Source organism: Podarcis filfolensis (assembly GCF_964270895.1).
Source record: "Podarcis filfolensis genome assembly, chromosome: 2".
In the NCBI taxonomy this organism is placed as follows: Eukaryota; Metazoa; Chordata; class Lepidosauria; order Squamata; family Lacertidae; genus Podarcis; species Podarcis filfolensis.
Window position 1 is genome coordinate 2679009 of NC_139605.1, and position 23219 is coordinate 2702227.

The following is a 23219-nucleotide window of genomic DNA, read 5'->3' on the forward strand; positions in this document are numbered from 1 at the left end:
ATGTTATTAACTATGACATCTGCTATGCTCTAACATCATTTTGAATAGTACATAGAAGCACAGAATCTTAGAAACGTAGAGTTGGAAGGGACCCTAATGATCATCTAGTCCAGACCCCTGCAATGCAGGAATCTCAACTGAAGCATCCATGACAGATGACCACCCAAGCTGTTTAAAAACCTCCAAGGAATGAGAATCCATCACATTGACCAGTTGATAGGTACCTAGGTCTTCTTTTTTCTCTTTTTTGAAGATGGGGACAACATTTGCCCGCCTCCAGTTTGCAGGGACCTCACCTGTTATCCAATAATTCTCAAAGATTATAGACAAAGGCTCTGAGGTTACATCTGAAAATTCTTTTACAACCATTGGATGCAGCTCATCAGGCCCTGAAGATGTGAATTCATTTAAAGTAGCTACGTGGTCCCCACACCATTTCTTTTCCTATCTTGGACTTGCATCATTTATTATTATGTTATCACCAGGTTGGGTGCTGCTTTCCTTCTGAGTGAAGACAGGGGCAAAGTAGCTGTTGTGCAGTTACACCTTCTCTGTCACCCAACAGCATTTCTCCATTTTCTCCTCACAGAGGACCTGCTACTTGCTTGTTTTTCCTCTTGCTTCAAACATTGCAGAATTTTTTTTTTATTAAAAAGAATACCTTTAACCTCTCTTGCAAGCCTGACCTCATTCTGTGCTTTGTCTCAACTGACCTACTTCTTGCCGACATTATCATTCAAGAGGACCCTTCTGAAGACTCCTTCCGGTTCCTACAGAATATATTGAACCATCGCCCCTTCCGACTGTTTTACTTCCTGTCTAGCAGCCCTCCCATTCACCAACTTCAGACTTATTGAATCAGCTCCAGCCTCTTCCTGTACTGAAAGACTGTCTCTGTGTCTGTTCATGCCTGTTGAAGCCTCCTGAGAGCTTTGACTGTGTTTCAGCCTGCTCTCAGTTGTTCCCTTGGCAACAGGCATTCCAAGGGGTGGGGGAGTTGGAGCTGGCCATTGTTCAGCCTGCGTCAATTCTAAACCTCTCTGTTCTGCAGCTGGCTGTAAAGTTCCACTAGGAGCTGGCTCATTCCTGACAGATATTGGGGTAGTTGAAGCCTCCCATGACTGCTATATCCTTTTTGAATGTTTGGTCATCTGCTCTTGAAAGGTATCACCTAATTCTCCAGTCTAGCTTGGAAGTCTAAATCAGACTCCCACAGTAAGGTCATGGTTAGTTCCCTGTCCTATGATCTGTGTCCAAAGGCAGAAACATTACTAATACTTTCTCCTTAGTGCTCAATCTTCTCTTTATACCTAGGCTGTGCCTCGCTCAAGATGCACAGAAAGCTGTCTCCCGGGATATGCCAAGAAGATTCAGGAAGGAAAACCAGTGTGCTGCTATGATTGTGCTCCTTGCTCAGAAGGGACAATCTCCACTGTGGAAGGTAGGAGAGGATCTCAGAGGAAAGGGCCTTTGATGGGAGGATGGGGCAAATGTTTGAGCCAACCCGAACATGATGCTACCAATGACACCCCATAAATGAAATGACATTCCCAGAGAGGTTTCACCTGTTGCCAGCCTGCAATGTCTCCCCAGAAGCAGAAAAATTTATTTGCCCACCAGCTCACACATGTAGAATTAATCTGGATTAAAAAAAAAATAAAAAATCACCTCCAATGTTGCAGGGAGTCATGTCAGTGAATCTGGTCCTGGGAGCTATTTTGATGGGTGAGGGACAAGTGCACAAGACAGTCAGAGTGTATTGGGTTCACCAAATGTGTGACCTCAGGAGGCTTATTGGTCTGCCATGGAGTCAGTCGGGACTACTGCCAGTGAGAGGACCTGGCTATTTCTCAGAGATCTCCAGCAGTTCAGGAATGGTGATGGTGATGAAAAATTATACTAGCTCAAGTTCCTTGGAGGAATAAGATCCAAATGTAATATGTGATTTTTTATAATAAAATATATAATATAATAAAATGAAGTTGGGCTTAACATGGAACATGACAAGAAGTTGCATTTATACTGAGTCAACCCGTTGATCCCTTTAACCGGTCTTCATGCTGGATCTTCATTTCCCAGGCCAAAATTAGCAGCTGGGGGCTGCTGCCAATTTGTCAATCACCTGATGCAATAGCGATGTCAGCTGCATTCATGCTTTAAAGCCCTGAGTGTCAGCAATTCAAAGCACAGTGAGGGGCTTTCTGAAAATTCTTTGCAAGCACCTCCAAACTGTTCCATAATCCTCTGGTGTTTATGGGTCCAAAAAGTAGCACATTGGCATTTGCGAGAGACTTTCCAACAGCCCCACACTGTTACTTGAACATGTGATTTTTCAAGGTTTCAATAACTGCCTTGGGAAAGAGAAGTCCTTTCCAATGGATGGAAACCACTTCCGCCTACTTAACCAATACATGCTCACAATACATCACCTGGTGGGTGGATTGCAATGCACCTTGCTTACACTTCTAATTGATCCCTTGAAGCCTCACCCATCTGACAACTTACAAAAATAGCATCACCCAATCAGGAGACATGCTGGGCCATGTTTGACCATGTTCTGATTCCCTGGTCTGAAACATCTCATGTAGAAAGTTTTTCTAGCCATGCTGCACAAGATGATTTTGTGGGAATGAGTCACTGGATTAAGACTTTTCTAGCCGTGAACATTTGCCTCTCTTCTTCCCAACGAAACAGTGTTCTTTCGTGATCTCTCCCATCTGCCTACTTTTTCTCCATAACTGAAACAACATTCAAACCATTGTAGGCGTGTGACTGATATTAGGAATGATGTTAGGGTACTGATGTGTGTTTTTCTCTACGCAGATGCTAAGGAATGCAAAAATTGTCCAGAAGATCAGCATCCAAACAAGGACCAAGATCAATGTGTCCCAAAAGTAATCACCTTCCTGTCCTGTGAAGAATCTTTAGGCAGCCTCCTGGCTTCCTTTGCCCTCTTCTTATCCTTAACCACAGGCTTTGGGTTAGGAATCTTCATTAAATACAAAGAAACTCCAATAGTCAAAGCCAATAACAGGGATATCTCCTACATCCTCCTTATCTCTCTCCTGCTCTCCTTTCTGTCCTCCTTCCTCTTCATTGGCCAGCCAAGAAAAACAACCTGCCTTCTCCGACAAACAGCCTTTAGCACAATCTACTCAGTTGCTGTCTCTTCTGTTCTGGCAAAAACCATCACTGTGGTGCTGGCCTTCCTGGCCACTAAGCCAGGGAACTCAGTGAGGAGATGGCTAGGGAAGGGTTTGGCCAACTCCGTTGTCATTTCCTGTTCCAGTGTACAAGTTCTCATCTGCACCCTATGGCTGGGACTGTCTCCCCCATTCCCAGACTCTGATATGCACTCCCAGCCTGGAGAGATCATCCTGCAATGCAATGAAGGATCTGTTGCCATGTTTTATGTTGCCCTTGGCTACATGGGTTTCCTGGCTGCCATCTGCTTCACAGTGGCTTTCCTAGCGAGGAAGCTTCCTGGAAACTTCAATGAAGCCAAGCTGATCACCTTCAGCATGCTGGTCTTCTGCAGTGTTTGGGTGTCCTTTGTGCCCACCTACCTGAGCACCAAGGGGAAGTACATGGTAGCCGTGCAGGTCTTCTCTATCTTGGCCTCCAGTGCTGGGCTTCTGGGCTGCATCTTCATTCCAAAGTGCTACATAATTATACTGAGGCCAGATCTGAACATGAAGGAGCACCTGACAAGAAAAAACTAAGCATGGCATTTTACTCTTAGCTCTAGGGATGTTGTGGAATCATAGAACTGTAGACATGTTATTATCCAGAAGGTTCCAGTGTGTGCCAAAAATATTGGGTGTCTGTATAAATATTCAAGCACTTTCCAAATAAGGCTGGAGAAGGTGATTCTTAGCCTGAGATCTTGGGGAGCCCCTACTTGTCACTGTAGATGAAGAGTTTGGATTTGGATTTGATATCCCGCTTTATCACTACCCTAAGGAGTCTCAAAGTGCCTAACAATCTCCTTTTCCCTTCCTCCCCCACAACAAACACTCTGTGAGGTGAGTGGGGCTGAGAGACTTCAGAGAAGTGTGACTGACGCAAGGGTCACCCAGCAGCTACAAGTGGAGGAGCGGGGAATCGAACCCGGTTCACCAGATTACAAGTCTACCGCTCTTAACCACTACACCACACTGGCTCTCGATGAAGGTGGTGCAATGAAGGTGTACTCTCACTCAGCAGAAGGGACAGTTATCAGCTTATAAATGCTCAGCAGCATGAGTTTGACCAATGAGTTTGATCTACACTGATCTAAAAAAAGCTAAGAAAAACAAGTTATGCAGCTCTCAGTTCAATTTTCCATTGACTGCTGTACAGAGTCCCCTGGTGTCATATTTTACAACTCATTTATAACGTTATAACTCACCAGTCTAAATTAGTCCTAGCTCTGGGAACAGAATTATTATAAGCTGACAAGGTCTTACTTATGACAGCCACTTCCGAACTCACTGCAGTTTCTGGATCAGACACAAAGGAAGACCCACATAGAGTGCATTGCAGTACAGTGCTACCTCGTGTTGCGTAACCTCCAGGTTACGGAATCTTCAGGTTACGGCTGCGGCAAACCCGGCAGTGTATACTTCTGGGTTTCACCGCTCGCGCATGCACAGAAGTGCTCTGCGCGCACGGCACCCCAAAATGAATTACTGGTAAATCCGTAACCAGAGGTACCACTGTAATCCAATCTTGAACTCATGGCTGTGCCCTGCCTGATGTGATGTGGCACTAAAGACCATTTGAGACAGCCCAAGGGTTGCTATGGAGGCCATAAAGTCCCAGTGTGGCTCTATGGCAACCTCTACATGATTATGGTCCTCCAACATCATGCCAGAGATCATTTTGGCCAGGAGAGCCCCTGGCCAATAAGGGGATCAATAAACCAGCAGCATCCCCTGTCTACCTGTCCTGCCCAGATAGAGGTTTTGAAGTTTTGTGGTAAAGGGGATGATAATTCTATGGACACTAGTGACATCACACTTTCCTTTAACCCCATGGTCAAGCCTATACCGAGTATCCAGATGAGGACAGTTGTGTTAGGTCAGGCTCATTCAATTTACGCATCCAGCTTTCAGCAATGCAGCCCAGATCAGCAGCCACTGTATCCACGATTAAGTTGTGGATTAATATGGTCTTTCTATGGACTGACCTTGTCTTTGTCCATGGAGTTTTCTTGGCAGGGATACTGGAGTGGCTTGCTGGTTCCTGCTCCAGGTGGATCACGTTTGGTCAAAACTCTCCACTATGACCTGAATTATTTTGAATTATGGTGCTGGAGGAGACTCTTGAGAGTCCCACAGACTGCAAGAAGATCAAACCTATCCGTTCTGAAGGAAATCAGCCCTAAGTGCTCACTGGAAGGACAGATCGTGAAGCTGAGGCTCCAATACTTTGGCCACCTCATGAGAAGAGAAGACTCCCTGGAAAAGACCCTGATGTTGGGAAAGATGGAGGGCACAAGGAGAAGGGGACGGCAGAGGAAAAGATGGTTGGACAGTGTTCTCGAAGCTACCAGCATGAGTTTGACCAAACTGCGGGAGGCAGTGGAAGACAGGAGTGCCTGGCATGCTCTGGTCCATGGGGTCACGAAGAGTCGGACACGACTAAATGTTGTTTAAACAACAGCAACATGGACTGACCTGGCATTCAAGAACAGCACAGCTACATCTGTAGGGGGTCACCTAACAACTCTCAGAACCTTAAACAAAGAAACAAACAAACTACTGTTTTCAAGATTCTTTGGAGAAAGTAATGAGTGTTGGCCAAAGAATGCTTTCAATGTATGGTGCGGAAGTGACTGTGTCTTGTGCCAAAGTGAAGCATTGGGACAGACACAATGTTGAGCTCCTTTGCACTAGAGGTGTGGGTATTTCATTTTGTGTGGCTTGATTTTTAGTTTTGAATGTTCACTCACCCCCATGTTCTACTATCTTTTTTCAGTAGAAGGTTGCAAAATAAACCAGTGGGTTTTATTAGCATCATAGAATTGTAGCTTCATGTTAGTAGTTTGCAGAATCAGCGTTCAGATATGTAGAAGTTAGCATGTGCTTTTATCTATCTTAAGCTTCATTGTTTATTTTACAATATTTTGAATATTTAAAATAGCTGTTTTCAACATTGTCTTTTATCAATTTGTTTATTATTTTTGTTACTTTTTATAAACCAGTGGGAGGGTCTGTTTACACTAAAGTGTTATATAAATTTGCCCTGATCTAGCGTCAGTAAAGATCAGCCAATCCTTGAACCATGTATTGAGTAAACTTTCTTCTTCTTCGTCTTCTTCTTCTTCTTCTTCTTCTTCTTCTTCTTCTTCTTCTTCTTCTTCTTCTTCTATGCAGCTGCTCCCATAAAGGTTTCAGAAGAGATATTTATTCCCCTTACATTTATCAGAACCACAGTGATTTATTCTTATTCTCTGCAGAGTCCAAGAGGTAGTTCCACACCCCTTCACATATTGCCTTGGGGAACAATGATGTCAACTTCACAATTAAGGGCTGCAGGAGGTTGTTTATTCAACTATGGTTGAAAAGTCTGATGTATAAAATACCTTGGGGCCAAGATATAGAGCTTTTGAAGGAGAAAGTATAAAACCTAATCAGAATATAAGAAGCTGCCTTCTAGCTCAGGACCATCTACTGACTGGCAGCATCTCTCCAGGTAGAGGACATCCTCAGCTCTACCTGTTATCAGGTAGCAAGACTGAACCTGACACCTTTAGGGTGGGAAAAAGATGCTCCATCACTGAGCTATGGCCCTTCCCTTCAATCCTAATTTGGGCAGAGCTGAACACCCCTTGTATTTATCAAGTCACTGAAGCCTCTGTCTTGCAAATATTTGGGGTGTCTTCTAATTAGCAGCTTGTGTGGACGGGAACAGTCACAAGGAAGAGTAGCAGGCAGACCCAAAATGATGATGATTATTATACCGCTTCTTGTTTTGTTGCCTCTGGCAACCCATGGGATGCAGCAGAGGGCAAAATGTCCACTGAATCTTATCAAGGATAGAAATTTGGCCGTGAATTATTACCAGGAAGGAGACCACCTCGTTAGTGGAATTATATCTTCAAGATTAATTGGAAGTCAACCTCCCTTCAGCTTTTCCAGCACCCCAGTAAGCGATTTTCAGAAGTAAGTAATGGTGTATTGCAATATTCCTTCTTCCTAAACTACTCTGGACTTCTCTTGCCGTACTGATAAATCACTATATTTGTTGTTTGAAGATTAAGGGAGCATCTCACCCACAGGAATCAAATACAGCTGGAAAATCTGAGTAGGAGTATTGCAGGCATCCGTCTGTCTATTTTTCCTGACAGTCTAAACAATAATGCCATTGGATGGAGACCTGTTATTTGTTCCATTGGTTTATTAAAAGTTTTCTGTACGTCACTTGGTGAAAAGCAATGTTTCAATGTGCTTTACACTATAATTTAAGTATTAAAAAAATAAGTCATGCTCTCTAAAGTAAACTTATTTTCTATAAGCTAAAAAAGGTGTGTTAATGTTGCAGATTTTCTGTAGTTATCTCATTGTCTCTCATGAAACATTGTGGAAGCCTGAATGCTCAGGCCACGTCACTTTGCATGAATAATGGCAAGGTTCCTACTCTCAATCTGCAATAATCTTCTAGATGTTTATCCACAGAATTACTGTCCTAGGTTTGACTCACTACCAGTTTTTGTGAGATATATAATTCCTAGAGTGATCTTTTGATACACTGACAGCTAGTAGCCACAGAACTGGTCAGATGGCTAAGGAGGTTACCAGGACATGGGCCTCCATCCTCCTCCTTTGCAAAGATACTACAGATGCTATTACTGCTACAGTAATAGCATCCCCAAATCAGCCCCACATTGCCCTACTTACTGGTCTTCTTTCAAGTTTGCCTTAATTTATTTATACAAACAACTTTGTGACTCATTTTCACTGAATGGTGGGTGACTATGTGACACATGTTTTTGTAGTTTGATGAATGGGAGGAACTGGCACGTTCTTTCCTTCTCACTTACTGTTCAGGAGATCAATCGTAACCCCAGGCTCTTACCCAACATCACCCTGGGCTACAGCATCTATGATACCTATTTTGATGGAAGAATAACTACTGATGCTTTGACAGACCTGCTTGCTGGTGGGAAAATCAATCTTCCAAACTACAGCTGTGGAAGACGGGGAAACCTTCTAGCTATTATTGAAGGGGGTGAAACCGATATCTCCAGGCACATTGCAAGCATGTCGGGCATCTACAAGATACCACAGGTAAGAACTGGGTTCAAGTCAAACATACCCAGCAACATTTTCCATTTCATAAGAAAAGCAAGGTATGCTTAGCTTAGTGCAATTTATTGCTCCCTGCCCCCCCAACCAGTTGCAGCCTCTGTAGCACGCTGCTACATAATTTTTGCCCTGCCAGAAATTGGCACTTTCAAGTGTTCTTAGTGATATTGAGCTTGGCATGGGAAAGGTTTCCTCCGCTGTTCCATGAGGCTGCTACCTCTTCTTACAGCTCCAGGAACTGTTAAATAAAATTGTTTAATGTACATTGAAATGGGAACTAAATTTGTAGTGTGACTATTGTATACCGTGTGGCATGGTTGGAAATTTCCACTGAAGCTGAAGAAGAGCTTGCTAGGTTAATCATTAATGGGGTTGTATCATGAAACTGTATGTGTATGTCTGCTGGTTCAGTCACATGAAAAAGATAGTATTAGAGGTCCATGCCTATGTAAATCTGGGAGACATCCATGTTTGGGTGTGTGCCCTTTGTTTGAAGCTACTGAAGAGAATGGATGTGTGAATCTGTCTCCAGCAAACAACCTCTGGCTAATGGAGACTGAAATGGCATGACACCAGCAATGAGCCGCATGGCACCACAACTGCCACCCACCAACAAGGTGAATGGAATTTCTCCAAACAGAGGGATGTTGAATGTGGAGTACCTCAATAATTGGTATCAGGACTGATCTGAATTTAGGAGCGAACAGTGAGATGGCCAAGTTTGATGATGATACTATATTGTTCTAGATTGTTAAACCAAAAACAGATTGTGAAGAGCTCCAAAGAACTTCTCCAAATAAAAAGGCACATGCAATTCAAGTGTGAATTTATGCACGCTGAGGGGGGAAACAACCTTAATTTCACATGTTTGCTCCTGGGTTCTGAACTGGCATTGACTGAACAGAAATGAGACCACGGGGTCTTAGTAGATAGGTCAGTGAAAATGTTGACTCAATGCACAGCAGTCATGTAAAAGAAAATTCTATGTTAAGTAGACCATCAGGAAAGGAATTAAAAATAAAACTGTCAATCTCATAATATAGCTATACAGACCTATGGGGCCACTGCCTTTGGAAGACTGAGTACATTGGTTTTTGACACACCTCAAACAGTGTATTATAGAATTGGAAAAAGTTCAGAAAAAGATGTTGGAGATGCAGTGGTCATATTCAAAAGGGACCATTGGAAAACAGTCCTAATGCTGCAGTCCATGCTGATAACACACAACTCTAATTTTTCATAGGATTTCAATATGGGGGAGCTGTGCATGATGTAGAAACCCCTCTGGGTATCGTGGTAGACTGACCTCCTACTGAAGGCTTTATTGTACTGCAGGATGCATTTTAATTTTGTTTGATTTTAGACTTTTGCATTCATAATTTTGTTCTATTGTGTTTTTCTAAACTGCTTAGAGACAATTGCCATTAGTTGATAAATAAATTGCATATATATGAAATTTCAAAAAAACATTGAGGCTTATGCTAATTAAATATTTCATCATATTTAATTTAACTTAATTTAATTTAATTTAATTTAATTTAATTCACACAAGAGGTATCCAATCTTTGTCCTGAGAAACAAAACACCAGTTTCTTTTCTTTAACAGCTCAGTTATGGCTTTGTTCTTCATGATAAAGTCCAGTCCCCTTTCATCTACCAGATGGTCTCAAAGGAAGAATCTCAGTACCTGGGAATTATCCAACTCCTCCTGCATTTCAGGTGGACGTGGGTTGGTCTCTTTGCTCCAGACAATGACAATGGAGAAAGGTTCCTGAGTATCTTGACATCCCTAATGATCAAAAGGGAAATATGTGTTGCCTTCACAAAAAGAGTACTACTACAAACCTGGCTGTGGTTACCCCATGAAGCCCCTGCCATGTGGAGACAAGTCAATGTCTTTGTTTACTGTACAGACTCTCAATATGGACTTTTTATAATCATGGAGGTACAAACCTTGCTTGAAAGGATAGAAACTGGGGGGAAAGTCTGGATAATCACCACTCTTGAGAACACAGTCTTGTTCTATGAGACGGAATCCTTCCGGTATGCCCATGGTTCTTTGTCCTTTGTAATGAAGACCAAAACAAGGACAAAAAAGGACGACTCCAAACCAATATTCCCTTCTTTTTTGGCTCTTTGGCAAGAAGAATTAGAATGTTCATATTCCAAACATGCCTTGTCTGTGAGAGGTTGGAGAAGATGCAGGGAGACGGAGAATGTGATGATCCAGCAGGAATTTATTGAACAGGTTCATTCCCAAGATAGCTATGTTCATTACTTCAGTATCCTAGCCATTGCTCAGGCCTTACATGCAGCATATTCATCCAGATCAAAGCGGATGTCACTGATGGGTGGAGGAGACCTGTTGGGACTTCAAAAGATTCAGCCATGGCAGGTATGTCCTTTTCCTTTCGCAAACTACTGTTCATTGTCCCATCTCTGGAATCACCATATTAGGAACATAGGAAGCTGCCTTAAAATGAGTCAGACCATTGGTCTCACAAGTAGTATTGTCTATATTGGTCTAACAAGTAGTATTGTCTATATTGGTCTCACAAGTAGTATTGTCTATATTGGTCTCACAAGTAGTATTGTCTATATTGGTCTAACAAGTAGTGTTGTCTATATTGACTGACAGGGGAAGTGAATTATCCAAAATGCTTTCATTTTTTCTTAGTGCTGGAGTTTCCTCTGTCGTTGTAGCTTCATCCATTCTTGAAAGAAGTGCATCTCTATTCTAATACTTCAGCTGATGGACAGTACTTGGATGAGAATGGGGCATTGGCCATTGACTTCGATATTGTGAATTGGGTGCTGTTTCCTAATACCTCTCATGGTAGAGTGAAGATTGGGGAAGTAGAGAAACAGGCATCCTCAGAGTTAAAGCTGACCATCAACCGAGAAGCAATTGTCTGGCCCCTGGTCTTTAACAAGGTATGGAGAAATGATATGTCATTTTATTACTTGTGACATCTGCTAGGCTCTAATAGCTTGTTGAATTGCACATATGAGACTTTGCGATTTTACTGATACAGTGGTACATCGGTTTACAAACTTAATCCATTCTGATAGTCCGTTCTTAAACCAAAACTGTTCTTAAACCAAGGCGCGCTTTCCCTAATGAGGCCTTCTGCCGCTGGTGCACTTCCACTGTTCAAATTCATCCTTAGATCGAGGTAAAGCTATGAAACCGGTTTTGTGGAGTTCATACACCAAATAGTTCATAAACAGGACTGTTCTTAAACCGAGGTACCACTGTACTTCCCTCGAGCGAAGTCATTGAGATGAATGGAACAGCCTCTTGAGTATGTATAAGATTTCACAGTGAATAGGAGACTTTCCTAAGCACAGTAAAATAGCTTTCCCAAATGTAAGGTCTTCCCAATCTGTTCAGAATATCCAGAGGACAGCATGTATTTCCTGTAGGGACTGTCAGGAGTTCATCCTACACTCGAGTAGGATCCTGGTAGAGACACATGCCCAACTGGCATGTTCTCTCCCTCCTGGCCGATCGTTCAGGAGCTTCAAAAGCTTTCTTCTGCCCGAACATCACAGTGACCAATGCCAACCAACACTGGCAAACTTAGGGATCTGCAGAGTTTGTGCATTTCGCGTGACAGACCTCAGCAACTCAGCATTTTGGCTAATCTACTTTATTTACATATAAACACACACGGAGCACTGCAACATGGCTCCCTCTCTCTCTAGCATCAGACAGCAGAGAAAAAGAACAAAGGACAATAGTCCCATTTCACGGAACACAGTAACACAAACATCCTGTCTTCGTCACTTCCCACACTGTGGTGTCAAAACATATACCGTCATGTGATAGACAACAATCCTATGACTGAAATCAAGTAGCAGGAATTCTAACAGGGACACCCTGCACCCACCCACAAATATTAATCAGAGCTGGCAATTATTAATCACCTGCCAAAATAGGGCCTGGGGTCACTTATGGCCATTGGAAGCAAATATATGTTTTCCACAATCTTGCCAAAACACTGTGATCTGTTTCCAAAAGCACAAATGCTCCTAATAGTTTCTCATTGATTCTCCTTCCTCAATTTGTGCCTAGACCATGCCTCGTTCAAGATGCACACAGAGCTGTCACCCTGGATATGTCAAGAAGATTCAGGAAGGGAAGCCTCCGTGCTGCTATGATTGCACTCCCTGCTCAGAAGGGACCATCTCCACTCAGGAAGGTAGGCCAAGACCTCAGAAAAAACCGTCTTACCTGGGAGGATGGGGCAAAGGTTTGAGCCAGCCTAAGCATGATGTTTGTAATGGCATCCCATGAGTGGAATGCCTCTCAGGTTTTTGGAGGTTCAAAGAGCAGCACTAGGAGGCATAAGCAGTTTTAACTGGGGGAAAGCATGTCCACCTCTTTGACCAATGCACACATGCACAGGTTATCAGCTGATGGTCAGTGAAAGTCTACATTCCTTAAGCTTACAATCATGCCTTTGAGGCCCTACCCATCACACAACTCAAAAAGTGGCATCACAAAATAGGTTGACCCGCTGAGCTAAGTTTAATCCAGTGTCCAGAGGTTCCCAGCACCAGTTTACACTAATAGAAGCTCTTCTGAAATATCTCACAGGCCAAGCTTTTCTAGCCATTCTCCACATGATCTATTTTGGTGGATGAGACCATGGATCAAGATGTTCTTGCCAGTGAAATTTTGCTTCTCTCTTTCCCAACAAAACTGTGTTCTTTTTTTATCTCTCCCATATGCCTACCTTCCCCATATGCCTAGCTTGGTTTACAACTGAAGTTAGGATATTGAAGTCTCTTTTTCTCTCTGCAGATACTGCCAAATGCACCAAATGTTCAAAAGATCAGCATCCAAACAAAGACAAAAATCAATGTGTATCCAAAACAATCACCTTCCTGTCCTATGAAGAACCTTTGGGGAGCATCCTAGCTTCCTTTGCCATCCTCATATCCTTAGCCACAGTTTTTGTGTTAGAAATCTTTATTAAATACAAATCCACTCCCATAGTCAAAGCCAACAATAGGGATCTCTCCTACATCCTCCTCATCTCCCTCCTTCTCTCATTTTTGTCCTCCTTCCTGTTCATTGGCCAGCCAAGAAAAGGGACCTGCCTTTTGCGCCAAACAGCCTTCAGCATCATCTTCTCAGTTGCTGTCTCTTCCGTCTTGGCAAAAACCATCACTGTGGTGCTGGCCTTCCTGGCCACTAAGCCAGGGAGCAGGGTGAGGAGATGGCTGGGGAAAAGTCTGGCCAATGCTGTTGTCATTTCCTGTTCCAGTGTCCAAATTCTCATCTGCACCACCTGGCTGAGTACCTCTCCCCCATTCCCAGAGTCTGACATGCACTCCCAGCCTGCAGAGATTATCATGCAATGCAATGAAGGGTCTGTGGCCATGTTTTATGGTGCCCTCGGCTACATGGGCTTCCTGGCTGCTATCTGCTTCGTGGTGGCTTTTTTAGCCAGAAAGCTGCCTGGAAACTTCAATGAAGCCAAGCTGATCACCTTCAGCATGCTGGTCTTCTGCAGTGTTTGGATGTCCTTTGTGCCCACCTATCTGAGCACCAAGGGGAAATACATGGTAGCCGTGCAGGTTTTCTCCATCTTGGCCTCCAGTGCTGGGCTTCTAGGATGCATCTTCCTTCCCAAATGCTACATTATTATACTGAGGCCTGATCTGAACATGAGAAAGACCAGAAACAGCTAAATATGATATTTGATTATTAGCTCTAGGGATATCATGGAACTGTAGAGTTAGAAGTCCACACCAGAATATTGGCTGCAATGTGCAGCTAGCCATGTATATGGCGAGGCAAAGATCCAATAGTGTGCTTACCATGGTTGCCTTAGCCTCACATGTGATGGAAAGCAGGCAAACATCTACTGGTGGATCTCTGGATAATATTCAGAAGACCTCTAAGAGATTCTGATACCTGGTTCTTCAACAACAGCAACTGTGGAGATATGCATTGTTGCTTGAGATCATTCCTATGACAGCCTCTTCTCTCTTGAGTTAAACTGCTCATTACTCTGAGCTGAATTGCATAAGCTGCTTTAGAAGTTGCAAACTGAATTGCTAAAATACTAAATAAACTTAGCTAAATTAGAATAAAGTCGCATTTAGACAGCTACATTTGATTTGATTAATTATATTTCTACGCCCCTCTGTTCGAATGAATCGCAGGGCAGCTTATAAACAATAAATAACAATAGTTTAATAGAACATCACAAATATAGACTTATAGAGAATAATGAACAATTCATTGGTAAAACAATTACAGCTCGTTGGTGAAACCATTACTAATAATCAGTAAATCAATTACAATTTATAAAACACTGTTAACAAAACACCTAAAAATATTATATTATAGCATTCACAAAGTACTACAGCATTTATAATTTATGAAACAATATTAACAACAGTAACATAATAGCAACTCAAAAAACACAAAGGACTCTTTAATTCCCCTCCCCCCAAAATCTTTCATTTTATTCAGTCCATTAAAAGGCACATACACATAATGCCTATGTCAGCAACTCCATTCTGAAGGTTCCTTGGGCTGGAGGTGTGGCAGCACAGGTGAAACCAAGCACTGCAGGATGACAGACAAATCTCTCCCCCCTTACAGTTCTTCCTCTGGAAACAGCTCCCTCATGAAGGCTCCTTGGGGCTGGGGGGTTAGGCAAGGCAGTGGAAACACCATTGCCTGATGACCAGCACAAAGTCTCTCCTCGCTCACCATCAAGGACATAGGTATATGGTCTTATGGGAATCTGCAAAGTTGATGCTCATTTACAAAGAGTTTGCGGAAGATAAATATTTTCAGCAAATGGATCTTGATGAGGAATAAAAGTGCAAGGCTGGGAGAAAATTTAATACATGGAAGGACGTGACTGAAACGGTTTTGGACAGGGTGTGGACCTTGATTTTAGATAGAAAGGAGATGAGTAGTCTCAGGAGAAGTAAAGGTGTGAGAGTCAGACATAAAGAAAGGGGAATTTGGCTAAGGTTTTGGGCAGAATGTGGGATGTATGTGATAATGACCTCGTGTAGGTATGTCCTGGAATCTATGCTAACCGAAGGGAATCTGAACAGTTTGACATCACAAATGACATCACAAAGGCAACAGAACCTGGAGCTTTTTGCGTGAAGAGGTTCTCTCCCCTTCAGAAATAAATGAACATGGGCAGAATCTGGAAACGTCTTTGCAGCTTTGCATGTGCCAGTTTATATTAATCCCTTTTTCTCTGACGTTGCACAAGAATCTACCATAGCATACTGCCATCTCCTCTAATTCTAAGGTGTCCAAATAATAAAATAAATGTTCATAAATATACAGAGTGGGCACACAAACATAGCTACATAAACCAGATTCAGAAACGGTGCAGGGGTCCCTTAAATGACCCCAAATGTTTCTCTGCAGTGGAAGGAAGTGTCTTGGGGGATAAAGGACCTTTCCAAATAGTTCACTTTCTCATGTAAATCCTATAAATAAATAAACTATTTGGAATGAAGAGACCTGCTCCTATGCAAAACCGGTCTGGCAGGTATCTGTTAAGCAGAGCAGACGTGTCAATACATCAACTTCTTCTGAGACAAGGCATAATCTCACATTTCTGTTGTAGAACACTGCTTTCTGTGATACATTTATGATGCTTCCTTGGGTGGTCCTTGGCTAAGGGACCAGGCAATTTCTAAAACCTTTAGAAGTTCTTGCACATCTTTGTCCTGGGTCCTCACCTCCTATCAAAGCTGGTAGGGGAATTTCTGTTGCAACAGAATAATAAAGATCTGCCTTGCTTTCACAAGATCTTGACTCAGCTCATTTTTCTCTGGCCTATAACGAACTTGAGGGGCTCAGAGTCCTTAATGGTGAGTCGGGCTGTTAAAGACCCCCCCTTCCTTTCTGGTCACACTGACCTGCATATTTATTTTCTCTATTAGTACTCTGATTCTTAAAATAAAATATCCTTCTATTACCTATTTCTGGTGCCTTCCTGTATAGTCTTAACAGCTGGCAAACCACTCACCAGTCTAGAATTTGTAGAACAGCTAGAAGGAGCTGTTTGCAGTTAGACATCTCTGTTTGATTATCCTCACACTATCAGAGGAATGACCCTAAATTAAAATTCTTCACAACGATGACAACAAGACCTTGCCCACCCAAACCCTAAATTGGGCTACTTGGTTGAGAAAAAATGAGGGGGACTAGGGGAGGAATTTCATTTGACAATAGCTACTGGCAATTGAAGAAATGTTTCCCCTTCCAATATTGGAGAGAGGATGCTCTGAGTACCAGTTGTTGGGGAACATATTTAGAGAAAGTGCTGCTGCACTCATCTCCAGTTTATGGGCTTCTATTTGGGGCAGGTGGTTGCCCATTTCGAGAACAGGATACTGGACTTTATAGGCCTTAGGCCTGATCCAGCTTCGAGGCTCTTCTGATGTCAATCATACACCACTTTCTTCCTCCTTGAACCATGTCAGTTTCTTGAGTCAACATGTTTTTCTCCTGTTCTCCACCTGCTCCCATAAAGTTTCAGAAGAGATGTTTCTTCCCCTTACAATCATCAGAACAACAGTGATCTATTCTTATCCTTCCCATAATCAAAGTGATTCCCTCGTAAACCCTTCAAATGTTACCTTTGGGAACAACAATGCAAACATCACAATTAAGGGCAGCAGGAGGTTATTTACTCCACTGTGCTTGAAAAGTTTGATGTATAAAATATTTGCTCCTGTGGCAGTTTATCTCCTGGGGTAAAATCCTAAAACAACTTCAACCCTAAAAACAGGTCAACAAATTTGGTCGGCCCTCACGGCCCTCCACTTCATCAAATCTGGCCCTCTTTGAAAAAAGTTTGTACACCACTGTTCTGGGTAGAAAACAGATGCTGCACCACAGAAGCTATGACCCTTCACCTCATTCCTCTTTTGGCTTTGAAGCCAGAGCTGAACAACCCCATATTTGTGAAGTCAGTGAAGCCTCTGTCTTGCAAGAATTTGGGTGTTTTCCCCCCTAATTAGTGGCTTCTGTTGAGAGGAATAGTCAGAAGGGAAGTGTAGTAGGCCGACCAGAGAATGATAACACTGCTTTTGTTGCTGCCTCTTGCAACCTACGAAATGCAGCAGAGGGCAAAATGTCCACTGAATTTGATTGAGGATAAAAATCCATAGCTGTCAATGTTTCCCTTTTTTAAAGGGAAATTCCCTTATTCCGAATAGGATTCCTCGCAATAAAAGGGAAAAGTTGACAGCTATGTAAAAATCTGGCTGTGAATTATCACCGGCAAGGAGATCACCTCATTAGTGGAGTCACATCTTCAAGATTAATTGGAAGTCAACTTCCCTTTAGTTTTTCCAGCACCCCAGTAAGTGATTTTGAAAAGTAAGTAATGGTGTATTGGCATATTTCTCCTTCCTAAACTACTCTCCAATTCTCTTGCCGTACCAGGGTCAACCCCCTATTTTCAGGTACCCCTGATAAATTACTATTGCCTGTTTTTTGTTTGAAGATTGGGGGAACATCTCATTCAATGGGATCAAATGCAATTTGAAAATCTGAGCAGAAGCATAATGTTCAACAAAAGCAACAAATACCCTCTTTGCCAGGAATAGGCAACCTTGGCCCTCCGAATGTTTTGGGACTCCAACTCCCATGATCCCTAGGGCCGAGGTTGCATATGGCTGCTCTTTGCTTTTAAACCTGTGAGATGAAACTGGCCGAAGCCAGGGTGTTTTTCCTGGGGGTCTAAACAAGAATGTCATTGCATGGAGACCTGTGATTTGTTTCATTTACTTATTGGAAGTTTTCTGTATGTTTCTTCTCTTGATGAAAAGCAGTAATTACTTCGTCAAACAGCATGAGGGTGTTGGGGTTGCCAAGGTCCTGTTTGCTACTCCGGGTAAACAGGTCTTTGCCGGATTTAGGACGGATAGATTGTTCAGTGATTTTGGAGGTCAATAAAAAAACTTTCCCCCAGAAAGCGTGGACCACGGTACACTCCCACCAAGCATGAAAATAATAATCCAAGACCTTCTGCATGCAAAGCAACTGCTCGACCACTGAGCTCCATGCCCCCAATAACAGAGCCTTTGTCCATCAGCTCCAACTTTTTTTAAAAAGGTACACATTGTAGTGACACTGGAACACCCTTTAGTGTTGTCTTAAGTTACTGCTCTAAACTCCTTCCCAGGAGGAGGCTTTTCAGAAATTGGGGTGGGGGTCGTCTCTCGCTACTGCTGCCAGGAATTGAACCAATGAATTTCTCACTAAATAAATCAGAATATAGCGCTTGCTGGGAATATAGAGCAGCTACCACAATTGACACACGGCCATTCCTTACCACCCCCTTTGTATGCATGAATCATGGAATTGTAGAGTTGGAAGGGACCGCTAGGGTCATCGTATTCATCCCCCTTAAATGCAGGAACCACATCTTAATAATCCCTGACAGATGGTCATTAAGACATTAAGACTGCACCTGGGACTTCCTTCTGCGTGCAAAGCATTGCATCTGAGGCCTTCTGCATGTGAAGCAACTGCTCTGTCACTGAGCTTCGCTCCCTCAAAGCAAAGCCTAACTTTGTCCATTGGCCCCCACTTTTTGAAAAAAGGTACGCATTGTAATGACACCAGACCACCCCATACCCACTGGCATTTCTCCGAATAGAGACGTCCTATTCAACAGTAGGGTTTCCATATGTCTGGAATTTCTCAGACATTGAAATTGAAATACTTTATTGTCACTTGTACAACTTGTATACAGTGAGATTACACGAGCACCCCCCCCCACTCAGCTCTCTTAGTCTTAATTCCCCTCGTTTACTGACACACACCCACCAAACCCAAAAGTCAGTTGCCCTGTTGTTATCTTTTGATTCAGCAGCCTAACAGCCCACAGATAGAAGCTGTTATTTACCCTGTTGGTGCGACTAATCATGCTTCTATATGTTTTGCCTGAGGGCAGGAGATCAAGAAAATGCCAGCCAGGGTGTGAATCACCCCTGAGAATTTTCCTCACTCTCCTGAGGCAACATTCTTCCGCTATTTCATCCAACGAATTCACGGGAGACAGCCCACAATATCTTGTGCTGTATTCACCACCCTCTGTAGGCACTTCCTATCGGTTGATGTCAAACCAGCATACCACACCGTGATGCAGTATGAAAGGACACTTTCTATTGTGGATTGGTAGAAGGAGATCATCAAATGTTGATTGACATACCCAGGATACTTTAGTTGGAAGCAGTGGCTGGGTGAAAATCGGCAAAATGTCCCATGTTGGCAGTGCAATTTTTGCTGATTTTGCTAAAAGATAGCTCAAAAGCTGCATTATTATTATTTTTGTTGCAAAATAAGTTCAAAAAAATTGGGCTAAACTAAAGAAAAAGCTGGACTGGTTTTGTGTCCGGATTTTCCCTTTTTGAAATATGGCCACCTAATCATCATCATCATCATCTTCCAACATACATATATAAAAACATAATAAAACATTAAACAGCTTTGCTATACAGGGCTGCCTTTCAGATGTTACTTATCTCTTCGGTTCAGGGGTCGCATTTCTCCCTCCAAAATTTATCTGATGGATATAGGGACGTCCTATGGAAAATAGGACATTCCGGGATTAAATCAGAAACCAGGATGGCTTCCATAAATCCAGGAGTGTCCCTGGAAAACAAGGACGGAGGGTCTGGGCACCCTTTAGTATTATGGTCAGTTGCTGCTCTGAACCCCTTCCACCCTCTTTTCCCTAGGGGGGGGGGGGCTTTTCAGAAATAAGGTGTGCGTGTCCTCTTTCGCTGCTGGGGATTGAACACGCGACTGTCTCACCAAATAAATGGCAATATAGAGCTTCTCTGCCACTCTAGCAAAACAGGTTTTCCCCGGAATTGGGGAGGACATTTCTGTTTGCAGGGAGGGGGGGGGGCGGATCTCCTGCCCCTCCCCCTCCCTCTGGGCCAATGAGCTCCGCTTCCTAGAGAGGCAGGAAGCTATTTTTCTGTGGCGGGGGGAGGCAATTTGAAGGGGAGGGGTCTCCATGCACAACCCCGGAAGAGAAGCGGACTTGGAGAAGAGGAGAAAGAGGTGCCGCATATTGGGGGGTTATTTGGGGAGGGGGGGGGAGAAGGATTTGCTTTGCCTCTCCCTGAATCTGCAAACAGGGCAGCTGGGAAAGGAGGCGGGAGGATTGGGGGGGGGGGAGAGAGAAGAGAAAGGAAAGCAGGGAGGGACTCTGCCCTTTCTCTGTGGGAATCATGGGGGGGGGGGCGGAATGCAGGGCATCCTGTCGCAAAGTGGGGTCCCCCCCCAAACAGGGTTTGCATTGCAAGATCTTCTCTGAAGCGCAGAGATCAAGCCAGCCTCCCATGGTGGGGGGGGGGGGGCGAAGACACTTGAGACGATCCACAAAAGGGCGCCCCCCCAGTGCACCCTAACTACAAAGGGATTTTCAGCCCCACCCTGTGCATGTTGACTCAGAAGTCAGTCCTTCTCCGTTCAAAGGGGGGGGGGCAGCCCCATCCCACTTCGTGATGCTCCTCTCTGCTTAACACCCTCCATCTCCCTTCTCACGGCTGCCACCTCCTGCCCCGCCCCCCATCGCTTCCCCCCAGGCTCTGCTTCCTGTGTCAGGTGTGTGTGTGTGTATGTATAATGGTGTGTGTGTGTGTGTGTGTGTATATATACACCCCCCCCCCCATAAATATGCATGTCAACCAAACCTATTCTCCTGACCTTCAAGGTCTAATATATCTGCTTTTTCCAATATTATCCATTCTCTAAGCCAGCATAAGCAGGACGCCTCACAATATAATATAATCGTAAATCTGGCAGGGAGAAGCCGCCCCTATCTTTGGTATCCGTTAGTAATTTATATTTCATTGTGAATATTAATGCTGCCTCTGTAAATGTGTCCCACCCTAAATAAACCTGCCTTTCTGTAAACTGCCCTGAGACCTCAGGGTATAGGGCGGTATATAGATTCTAATAATAATAATAATAATAATTAATTTTTGCATTGTTATCCCTGTGTTGAAGTGCATTGTGGCAACAGCTGAGAGAGTCCCAGAAGTGGCCTGGTTTATGATTCCTCCTCCTCCTCCGTCTTTTCCACTGGCAACGCAATGGTCTCTGATACACCCTCTGAACGGTTTCTTCTTAAAGATGGAGTGGAAAGAGGAGCCAGGCAGCTTCCTCAGGTAGGGAAAGAGCAACGGGAGCAGGGAGGAGGGAAGAGGCACAGATGGGACCACCCAGCCTCCCTCTGTGTTGAGGGGGGATGATGGGGATCTAAGAGAAGCTCTGTTTTCTTCCTCTTCTTCTTCCAGGCCCTCTTGACCTTTGAGGAGGTGGCTGTGTTTTTCACGGAGGAGGAGTGGGCTCTGCTGGATCCTGGCCAACGAGCTCTGCACACGGAAGTCATGGAGGAGAATTATGAGATGGTGGCCTCTCTAGGTAAGGGCAGATTTATCAAATCCCAAACTCTTGGCTGTTAGACGTTGGAGGTGTGAATCTGCTGTTTGAGCCATTTATTCATGCTGTGTCTTCTACTTTGGTGACCCCTCGTAGCCGAGTAAGATTGTCATCCATGAACACGGTCTTAATGGTGTGTCCGTAAGGGACTGTGGAGTCCAATTCTGGATCCACACATCCTTCCACAGTGGGGACATAGGTTTCCGGGCAGGAGTTAATTACAGTGAGGGTTTGCCAAATGTACTTTCCTCTTAGCTTGTTTCTCCCTTTCGTCCAGAGTTTGTGTTTCTTCAAAGTCCATTACACCTTTGGTAAGGGATATTTTCCAACTGGAGCACTCGCAGGCCAGTGTTTCCCAATTTTCTGTGCTTATACTGCATTTCTTTAGATTTGGCTTGAGAGCATCTTAAGACCTCTTTCATTGTCCTTTGGTATTTCTCTTTCCATTCTTAAATTGGGAATAGAGTAATTGCTTTGGAAGATGATATTCAGGCATCCGAACAACATGACCAGCCCACCGAAGTTGATGTTGAAGATTGTAGTTTGTAGCAATGCTGTACTTTTGTCAGTAGACAACTGTTCATAAACAGATATTGTGGTATGAATTCCCCCCAAAACCTATGTAGAATCTACAAGGAGAGTCACAGGCATGAGCCTTCCTGGTCCGTGTTATTTATTAGCTTTTAATGGGCCACCAAATACTTTGCTGTCTTTGTTCCACAAGATTAATATTTTTGAATATTTTTACAGCCACATATGACATAAACAACATTTCTGCTTTACTTATTCCACATAGCAGAGACTCTGATACTCAAGTCTGAGCTCATCTCCTCGCTTGGAACAGAAAAATACAGGGATGTTGTCCTGGACCAATTGAGAGGTACATACTTCCACTTTGCTGTGAGGCTGTACCTTTGTATGTCTCCTTTCAGTGTGTACAAATATAAAAAGATCCCTTTTGGATCAGAACGAGGGCCCATCTTTTCCAGCATCCTGGTGCAGGTTTAGGTGATGTGAACAGTTTCTTGGAATGTATCAGCCAGATATTACAGATCAGGGAGGAAGGAGAAAACTGAATACAGAGGCATAGCATTTTCACAGGAGGGGTAAGATGGAGAAAGTGTGTCCCTCCAGAGGTTGCTGCACTACAACTCCCATCAGCCCTGGTCATTGGCCTTCTTTAGTTGGGTTGATGGTACTTAGAGTCCAACCACATCTGGAGGGCTATAGATGCCTCACCTCAGCATAGAAGGTTTCTCTTGGTGCTCAGTGTTACATGCGAGTTGAAGGTAGAACTGGATACTAAGGGTTCTGGAGATTATTTTCAGATTGCCTTTCCTTTCCCAAAAATTTGGTTCATAGGAGAGGGAGGAATGCTGGAGGTGTTAAAATAAGAGAAAGTGCTGATTGGTCTTGCTGTATCTTAAGTTCTCTTGTTGTTTTTCTTGAATACTTAA

General features: G+C 43.5%; 3 protein-coding genes across 18 annotated transcripts in view; all 3 read left to right on the forward strand.

Annotated features, from left to right (window-relative positions):
* LOC310756674 (uncharacterized protein) overlaps positions 1-23219 on the forward strand; it is a 130051-nt gene that overhangs the window by 85995 nt on the left and 20837 nt on the right. For 2 of the 11 annotated variants that reach the window (XM_083601216.1, XM_083601214.1), the window contains exon 3: positions 21618-21744. The exons of 2 other annotated variants lie outside the window; for them this stretch is intronic. In XM_083601216.1, the coding sequence (XP_083457342.1) occupies positions 21618-21744 (127 nt within the window). Of the gene's footprint in view, positions 1-20295; positions 20377-21327; positions 21489-21617; positions 21745-22558; positions 22643-23219 lie in introns of those variants that run through there. 7 more of the 11 variants (XM_083601209.1, XM_083601218.1, XM_083601211.1 and 4 more) reach the window with 7 other exon arrangements.
* On the forward strand, positions 171-3848 carry LOC310757093 (vomeronasal type-2 receptor 26-like). 2 transcript variants are annotated; one of them, XM_083602246.1, is made up of 3 exons: positions 171-1226; positions 1315-1441; positions 2824-3848. In XM_083602246.1, the coding sequence occupies exons 1-3, from the start codon at positions 1224-1226 to the stop codon at positions 3720-3722; spliced, it is 1029 nt and encodes a 342-aa protein (XP_083458372.1). In that variant the 5' UTR covers positions 171-1223; the 3' UTR covers positions 3723-3848. The 2 variants fall into 2 exon arrangements, 1 of the variants encoding a protein (XP_083458372.1); XR_014545041.1 differs by lacking the exon at positions 2824-3848 and adding an exon at positions 1683-1950 and having other exon boundaries at positions 171-1441.
* LOC310756518 (vomeronasal type-2 receptor 26-like) lies at positions 6261-14661 on the forward strand. Of its 5 annotated transcripts, none has more exons than XM_083600721.1 (6): positions 6261-7148; positions 7982-8273; positions 9898-10686; positions 10995-11225; positions 12370-12496; positions 13102-14661. In XM_083600721.1, exons 1-6 carry the CDS (start codon positions 6928-6930, stop codon positions 13992-13994), a joined length of 2553 nt encoding a protein of 850 aa, XP_083456847.1. In that variant the 5' UTR covers positions 6261-6927; the 3' UTR covers positions 13995-14661. The 5 variants fall into 5 exon arrangements, with proteins under 5 accessions (XP_083456847.1, XP_083456850.1, XP_083456848.1 ...); XM_083600724.1 differs by having other exon boundaries at positions 8034-8273; positions 9844-10686; XM_083600722.1 differs by having other exon boundaries at positions 8034-8273.